At 42.7% G+C, this 8,979-nt stretch overlaps 1 protein-coding gene across 1 annotated transcript; it reads right to left on the bottom strand.

Moving 5' to 3' along the window:
- Nucleotides 1-1,350: 1,350 nt before the first annotated feature.
- On the bottom strand, nt 1,351-2,628 carry LOC308287999 (G2/mitotic-specific cyclin-B2-like; the record flags this gene model as incomplete). The annotated part of the gene is made up of 1 exon (XM_080729347.1): nt 1,351-2,628. One exon carries the CDS (start codon nt 2,626-2,628, stop codon nt 1,351-1,353), a length of 1,278 nt encoding a protein of 425 aa, XP_080585473.1.
- Nucleotides 2,629-8,979: the final 6,351 nt, after the last annotated feature.

Below are 8,979 nucleotides of genomic sequence, written 5' to 3'. Positions count from 1 at the left end.
ATTTATTGACCTTTTAATATCTCTAAAATGATAAATTAAACATTGGCCAAATTGTCAAATATTATAGAGGCAGAAATTGTGAAAATAGATTGTACAGTCTCGCAACATGCATTGTGAGCATGTAGATAAGCTATTTTCACAATAGAACCGTGTTATACAAATTGTAATTCCTCAACTCGGAATGCTCATCAGGGTGGGGTCCCCAGTTAAAATAATGTACTTTGGGGGTTGCGGCCTGAAAAGGTTGAGAACCACTGCATTTGCTACATTTAACTGCATTTCTTTTTCCTTAACCAATGTACATATTATGTCATGACATTACTGCTGCTGTTTTACTGCCTCTTCCCACTGTTCTTAACTACTTACCTTATACCATGCATCATGTATATATATTTCTATTTTACTCATTTCTCCATGTTTTGATATCTGGTCTGTTTTTATTTATACTATGAGAATGACACGTATTCCACAGTGATTTCCATGTTTCATTGTGGGTTTTATGTTATTAATATGGACCACAACACAGTGTAATTCAGAAGGAGAATTCTTCCTGAACTCCATGACGTGTGTGTTTGTGTACCTTGCCTTATTTAACACTGTTTATAACAATAGTTTGACATATACTAAGAGATAAGATTTCTCTTAATCACCTGAAGCACTAGTGCAATGGTCAAACTAACTGTTCTATTTACTGAATACATTGTTGAACTGTTAACTATTAATGCTGCTACAATGTCTAACAAAATAAGTTCACTCCGCAAACTGCACACAATACTTCACAATAAAGAAACCTTAAACCTTGAGGATACAAATTACAGACACATTTTACGTTTAGATAATTTGTGTATTTAATAAAGGATATTTAAAATTAAGTTATATTGGGTGACACTTGGTCTGAAGAAGACTTGGCCAAGTTATCAAAGCACTTAGCACACCATTTCAAGGTTAAAAATTATCAAATAGCCTAAAGCATGTCAAAAATTATTCAGTCATGTCGATTGTAAAACGTTAATGATATAAAACGTTTGTGAACCACAGCTATCAGAGAAGGGACAACCAAAGAGCATAGCCTGCAGGTGGCACTGTGACTGGGAGGAAACCTTTGGTCAAACTTAAAGCCTGAATATACAATAACAAACGCTGTTAATCACACAAAAAAATGTTTTATTAAATGAATATAATTTAATTAAGATATTTACATAATTAGAGCATGCACAGGGAAAACAATACAACAGTATACAGTGAAACAGTGAAAATGAAAATGGTTTATTTGGGAATCCTTTCAACCAAGTAGATTTCTTGGATCCAGACCATAAACTCTGCCCACGTTAAAAAGGCGTTTTAAATGCCTTACAACCAGTGGTGTACTCTAGCCTTTCTTGGAGGGCAGATTTGTAGGTCCCCCAGCAGAGGAAGAGCCAGGTTGAACACAACAGGAGATTGCAGCTCAGGAAGGAGTGAGACCCCGCGTGATCCCAGTCTGGGATTCCGAGAGTACTTTTTCTTCACCACCTGCAGCTCTGCTTTCCCCTGGTCGACGGCCACTACATTCTTGGCGAGGTGTTGCACGATCGGCTTTAGGTGATCCTCGTCATAGGTGGTGTCGTGCAGCTGTGCAAGCGTCCATGACTGGCCATCCAGCAGCAGCTGGGAGAGGAACAGGGAAGCGGCGGCGATCTCAGACGGCCGGTAGTGAACCAGGTCGTAGTCGAAGAGAGTCAGCTCCATCAGGTAGTTGGCCAGCATGTACGTCTCCGCGGTAGAGCCTGCAGCCTTGGACGCTCTCCGGAGGAAGTGCACGGGCAGCGGGCGTCCCAGGTCAAAGTTGAGGGATCTCAGCATGATCCGCTCCATCTGTTTAATGTGAGCGGCTGTGTAGGTGTCGTCTGTGAAGTCAGCAAAGTCCCGGACCTGTGGTGGGTCCATCTCCTCGTGCTTCAAGGCCAGCAGCATGGCAGTGGCACCAACAAGCTGGAGCATCTCTCGTGGAACCGGCGTAACTTGCAGGAAACGGTCGAAGATGGCAACCGCCAGATACAGCGTCTCCTGGAGCAGCTGGTATTTGGAACTAACCGTGATCATCCAGCCGATTAGGAGAGCTCGCATGTGGGGCTTGATGTCGCTGCCCTTCAAATACCCGCGTCGCACAGCCTGCTGTACCTCGAGGTCCATTAGATGTGCATAAATGTCTTTCACATACTCAGAACATTGCTCCCCTGCATCAATGTCTGGAACAGTGAAGGGAGCGACTCGAGGAGGGGCCTCCACTCTGTCCGGCTGTGACTGGGCAACAACGGTCACTTTCAGGAGCTTTGCGGTGTTGTCATCGCCGGTCTCGCACCGTAGTGCGTCAACGTCGCAGGTGGCAAACCTCTTTCTTCTCCCAGGTGTGTCTGCTGGCTCCCGCTCCCACTGTGGCCGTTTGCTCCTCGCCAGTTCTGCCGGGGTCCTGATGCAATGTGCAGCCAGCCTCATCCTCAGTCTGTCTCTGACCCCCGGGAGGATTCTGGTGTGGACAACGGTCAGTTGTTGTGGTCTGTTTCCCTTGTTAGCCGCCTTGTTGTTGTTGGCCATGTAGGAACACTTTGCAAGTGCAGCCATGTAGGAACGCTTTGCAAGTGGAGCCATGTTGTCCATAACGATCAACTCCACCGAAGTGATGATGAATCGTTGAAATCAATTAAAGTTGCTAGTTGTGAGTTAGTGATGATCCAGTGAAGTAGTAGTCCGACTTGTCTCCTCAACGCTCCAGCACTGAATGACGCCCTGTTGCAAACGCCGTTTATTTATACCCGACGCCATCCTCGCACATTGGCTGCTTCAAACGACGCGCGTCCGCGTCCAATGAGCGGGCGCGCGTGCAGCCGTGCACAGAGTCGCGTGCGCGTCGTCCGTTTTGTTACATCAGCAACGCGAATATGTGACACGCCCACCACCGAGCTGAAGAAGGGCGAACATGCTAACAGATGCTAATGCTAACCTAACGTCAACCGCTACTTTTGCTAATGCTTGCTAATGTTATGTTGTTACTTTCGTTAAATGCTAACAGATGCTAATGCTAAACGTGCTATGCTAATGATATAACTGCTACTTCTGCTACACAATTGCTGGCAGATATGGTGTTGTTCTTTGCACAGGTGTGGTTCTCAACCTGTGTATATTCTGGACCTCCAGGGGGATCCCCAAATTATTTTTGGATGATTAACTCAATTTGCAACATTGTTTTCTCTCTCAACAGTAAACAAACCAACCTAAAGTTTAAGTGTTTAGATAGAGGGTATATGCACATTTCTAAAATGACAATAAAGTTAAAATATGATTATTTGGGGGGTCGTGGCCTTAAAAGGTTGAGAACCACTGGTCTAGTGTTGTCAAAGGGTTAGAATCAGTGGTGGACTTTCTATCTGTGTGTACCACTAACCAGTGCTGGTTGAAATTCTAATTATTTCTGAGGTTGCACACTGCTATCATCACCAGCAGCCATCCACCTTCTCTCAGGATCTGACTGGACTGCTTGCTGTTGAATCATCACACATCATCACAGTCTTGAAGCCAGACTTCTGCATGGTGAGACAACATAGGACCCCAAGTTACAATAAAAGGACATAGGCTATAATATAAAGCTACCCATTAACAACTTAGATCCCCTGTACTTAGTAAGACAGACCTTAGTTAGCACTGTAACTACCCACACACCTCAAATCAATAGCAGAATATGGCCGATCTACAAGCTCACAGTCAAATAAGACTTATTTTCAGCAAATATTTCCGCCTAATCAGAGTTGTATTACATTATTCCATTCCAAGTTGCAACAGTGATAAAGTGTTGAGTAAATATGTTGGGTAACTCTTAAATTAAAGGTCGGATCTATAAGGCAATGTCTTGGTCAGTTTAAAAGTGTCTTTTTGTAATTAGACACTTTATAACTATTAACTACGTTATGGTAGTTATAATGAGCTGGTCAGCTGACCCTATCATGCAGTATGTAGTGCCATATTTCTTCACCAGAATGTCTTTAAAGTAGTTTGTCTAAAAAGTCTTTATTAGTCCTAACTGTTTTTACTTGGCTAAGAACTCAAATTGTACATCCATAGAAAAAAACAGAAGAAAAAGGGACATCAACCTCTGAATGATGCATGAACTATACTAAATTATTTGTTTCCCTGTCAATTACTAACCCAATGGAGACATGGATTCATGGATATTTTTGTTTTGTCACATACCTAAGCCAATGATTTGATGAGACTCTTTTTGTCTCCAAAGGGAACCATTGCTGGACATCAAATTATTGGATTAGGAATGCGACAAAAACAAATGTCCCGTATTTCTAATTCATCACATCCTTGTCGGATAAAATTGCTAAACAAAAAACTCCCTCCTTTCCTTCAGGCTTGATGCTAGCCGGTGGCGGTGACAGTGTGTATGCAGTGTTGTTTGTGAAGGACATCCAGCCTGGTTCTGTGGCCTCTGAAGAGGGCAGCCTGAGACCACTAGACATAATCCACTACACCAATGGAGCTCCCACCCTGGACCTGACTCTGTGTGAGACCACTGGACATAATCCACTACATCAGTGGAGCTCCCACCCTGGACCTGACTCTGCTGGAGCTCTCTGCCAGAGACCTCACACTCAAGGCAACACGGTAGTGAAATAACAATAGTCATTTGGCGCTTTGACTGTCATTCCTGTCATTAGAGGGGTGTAAGTTATGTTTTTGTGAGAGAAAATGAAGTGAAAACGTTAAAGCTCTGTTGTATAGTAATCATTGCTATAGACTAGACCAGGGTTCCCCAAATAGTTTTCTCCAAGGTCCGAATTATGTCTAGGGTACCTCAAGCAGAGGGCCACAACATTGCAGGGGGCGACGGTGGCGTTTCTGCTACTCCAGCAACAGTTCAGATATCGTCACTGTCGGGCAGAAACCTTGTATCTCCAAGTATCAAATGTGTACGTTTCTTGGTAAAGCAAAGCCCTGCTTCATCATACAAGATCGTCGCACAAAACTAGTGAAAACAGCAGATCTACAAGCACATGTGCTTGTAGATCGGCTGTTTTCACTAGTTTAGTACATTTTTTAAATGATAAATACAAAACGAACGGTTTTGGACATACAAGGTTTCCACCCAACAACGACGATATATATACTAGTGTTGTTGCTGCTCTTATACCACCATTATTACTGGGGTTGGTGGGGGCCAGACAGTAGCGGGCCGCAAATGGCCCGCGGGCCGCCTATTGGGGAACCCTGGACTAGACCATTAGAAACACATTTTCAGCTCAGAATACCAATTTCATTCAGTCAGCACTGCTCAGCAGGGTGAACCCCACAACAAAATGGTTTGAGCCTCAATTTGCTAGTGTTCCGGTGTTCCAGTTGCAGTTTTGTCACTTCATCCGGTATCCTGTATGAGACCTCTCTTAACATACAGTAGGGCAGTGGTTCTCTTCTCAACCTTTTCAGGCCGCAGCCCCCAAAATAATCTTATTTGAACTTGGGAGCCCCCACCCCACCCTGACGAGCACTTGGAGTTATAAGACTTGAGACATTACATTTTGCTTAACACGCACCGCGTTGTGAGCATGTCGATCAGCTATTTTTACAATTGCATCAATTTCTGCCTCTTATATTTAATAATTTAAATTTTACCAGCAGTTATTAAAAGGGTCTTAAATGTCCTTAAATGAATCACTTTTGAAATGTGCAGATACCCTCCATACATTTATACTGTATGTTGGTTTGTTTACTGTTGAGTGAGAAAACAATGTCTCACATTAAGCTAATCATCTGGGGACCCCCCAAAATAATTGGGGGACCCCCTTGGGTTGAGAACCACTGTACCGGAGCACTAAAACAAGTGCTTTCAAGTGTTGTCTCGCACACTTGGAACACCTTACAGGCTTCGCTTTAGTATAGCTCTTGTTCCCCGAGGTCGCTTTCAGTCGGATATATCAAGCTTGGTCAATCGAAATTGTACTTGTTTTAATTGATGTTGATAAATCATGTAATAATTATAAAAATGTTCTCTTAATCATGTTATTTTATTCATTCAAAAGAGGGTCCCAGCCCTCAGTGTGTCTTCAGAGATTTAAGGAAATGAAATCAATGATGACAGTGAACCACATCTGATCCACATCTCGTCCCTAGGTTCTCGTGGTGAGGTTCTGCACGTTGGTCGATGCCAAGGAGAGGAGTGTGACCTTCCTCAACAGGCAGACTTCTAGCATCACTGAGGGGGCTCGGCAAGGGCTTGGTGGGCCTGGAGCCTGATGATTTGGCCCTGTTCATGGCTGTTTTCTTGGTGTCTGCCGGTAAGACATGCACACACACGCACGCACACGCACAAACACACACACACACACACACACACACACACACACACACACACAGACACACACACAGACACACACACACACACACACACACACACACACACGCAAGCAAGCACACACATGCACTCTGAATTCGGTGCTGCGTTGTGAGCTTGTAGATCTGTTATTTTTCAATAATTCTAGAAGTTGTGTATCTTTTCAGGGGTTAGACCTGGACAGAGGAGCAGGAAATGGGTAAACCATAGCACAAAAAAACATTCTACCCTTCACCTTACTTCTGTGCTGCCCTGTAATGTTTTCAGTTTACGAAATGAACTTTATAGTTTTCCAGCCAAATGTCTGATAGTTACATTCTTAGATTCTTAAACAGGAACTTGGAAGGTGTTCATTAATGACCCTGGATGTTGGCAATAAGGGCTGAAGCATATTCTGAAATACTTTCTTGGCCAGTATGAGGTTCATACATGGAGTTTTGCCTTTGGCACGTGATGCATTAACACATTCCCCGCCATTTAACAATACCTTCGTACTCTATGGTGCCTCTGGTCTCCATAGACTTCCATGTAATTCATAGTACACGGATCATGCACACCCATGCCTAGATAATGCACCACGTGTGTCCACATTGCTCACAGCTTTCAAACAAAAAAATCCGAATGGAAATCCGTTCAGGCATTCATGAGATACAAGCCATTATGTTTTCCTATAATGTAAACAAAGATGGCTGCCATGTTTGATAGATGGGGTTGCTATGGGGGTTAAATATGCAATTTCGCGATTTCTATCATGCCTACTACATTTTTTGGGGTCCAAAAAAAAATTTGAAAAAAAATTTTTTTTTTCAAAATGCCGGAAATTCTCGGGACTATCGGGCCTGGCAGGGAAAGACATTGAAATAATCTCGGGACTATCGGGCCTGGCATGCAATGAGTTAAAGGAGTAGTTCACCCCAAAATGACTTGACTTTTATAATATTTTTGGGGTTTTGTTGCCAAGACAATCATTTGATTACAATAAATGTTCCCCTATTGATTCCGGATGGGGAAATTTGGTGACCCAAATGCATTTGGGTCCCCATCCAGAATCAATGGGGGCAAAATTACTATTATCAATTTTTTTAGGAATGCGACAAATACAAACTAATATTATTGAACTCAAGTCTCCATGGCGTGATTAATTAATAGAAAAACAGTCATTTTGGGGGTGAACTACTCCTTTAATAACATTAAATAATGAACACAGGCCTACAGACCAGGAAGATGCCCTAAGGGCAAGGTCGCACACATGGGGGCGAGTGCAGACTGCTGGGCGAGCGGCGCGCTTGGGCTTTGGCATGGCATCAACTTTGACCAAAGAAACAGACCTGGTTGGCGTCTGTCAATCTGCTATCTGCTGCTATAGGAACAACCAATAGAGAACAGCTAAAACTGGTGCTTTCTCCTCTTGCTTCTGTTTTGGCTGAGGTGCAGAGTTTTGGATGAAAGGTTGAATATATCATCTATTCTATGTTAAGTATTAACTGTTAACTGTTTCTCAGGGTCTTGTGTTGGGTGTGTATATGAGAAGGAGGGAGAAGATTCCAGTCCTCATCTGACAAAGACTGCAGCAGGTTTTGACAACACTGTGTCCGGAAAACTGTCAGAGGTGTTAAAAATGTGAGTCTACTGCACTCAACCTGCAGAACCAAACAAAAGACAATACAATAATTATCAAAAATTTAAAATTCTAAAATAGCCGCTCTATAATATCACAAGTAGCGATTTTGAATGACATGCCCAAAATAGGGACACCAGATTGAAAGTGGTAAAACATCGGGACACGTCGGCTGCATAATTGCAGACTGGATTTACCACAGTGCATTCGAACCCTAGACTGGAATCAGAGTCCTGGGACACCTGCAATGAAAATATCAGAGCTGCAGTGTCAAGCAAGACAAGAGTCAGAATGTAGAAGAAGCAGCTGTCATTTTGAGTACATTGGTTTATGACATTATAGTTTATTTGTCATTTTACTTGTGGCTCTGAATAAGAGAACATCTTCTCTTAATAACAGTAGGTTGTAATTTATTATCTAAAAGGTTATTTGTGTGGTCTAATGATTCAACAAACTAATGTTTACTGTTATCCTTCAATCAAGTTGAGGATAAGCCATGAGTGAATGCAATAATGACTGTGTAAACTATGTAAACTCACTTGGTAGTTCAGAGCTGATGGCTCTTCTTAATTTCTGCTCATCAGTAGAATGTTCTTGTCAGTGACTCTGTGTGTGTGTGTGTGTGTGTGTGTGTGTGTGTGTGTGTGTGTGTGTGTGTGTGTGTGTGTGTGTGTGTGTGTGTGTGTGTGTGTGTGTGTGTGTGTGTGTGTGTGTGTGTGTGTGTGTGTGTGTGCATGTGTTTGTGTCTACAGCTACCTTTTTTCTCCTTTTTTATATTAACCACTTGAACCCTATTCTGAGAACATTAGCCAAAAATAGCAGATCTACAAGCTGTTATAGATTGGCTATTTTCAGCAAGAGGTTTGGTAGAGGGGGAAAAGAAGCAGACTAAGTACAGAGTGAAAGGTCAAGTTTATTAAGTATTGACGGTTCAAGTGGTTAAATATCTGAAAACACAAATTGACATGAATCCAAAATACACCAATGATTGTGC

Source organism: Nannobrachium achirus (assembly GCF_963921795.1).
Source record: "Nannobrachium achirus genome assembly, chromosome: 7".
Classification (NCBI taxonomy): Eukaryota; Metazoa; Chordata; class Actinopteri; order Myctophiformes; family Myctophidae; genus Nannobrachium; species Nannobrachium achirus.
Note: the sequence above shows the minus strand (reverse complement) of the source record. Positions and strands in the feature narration are given on the sequence as shown.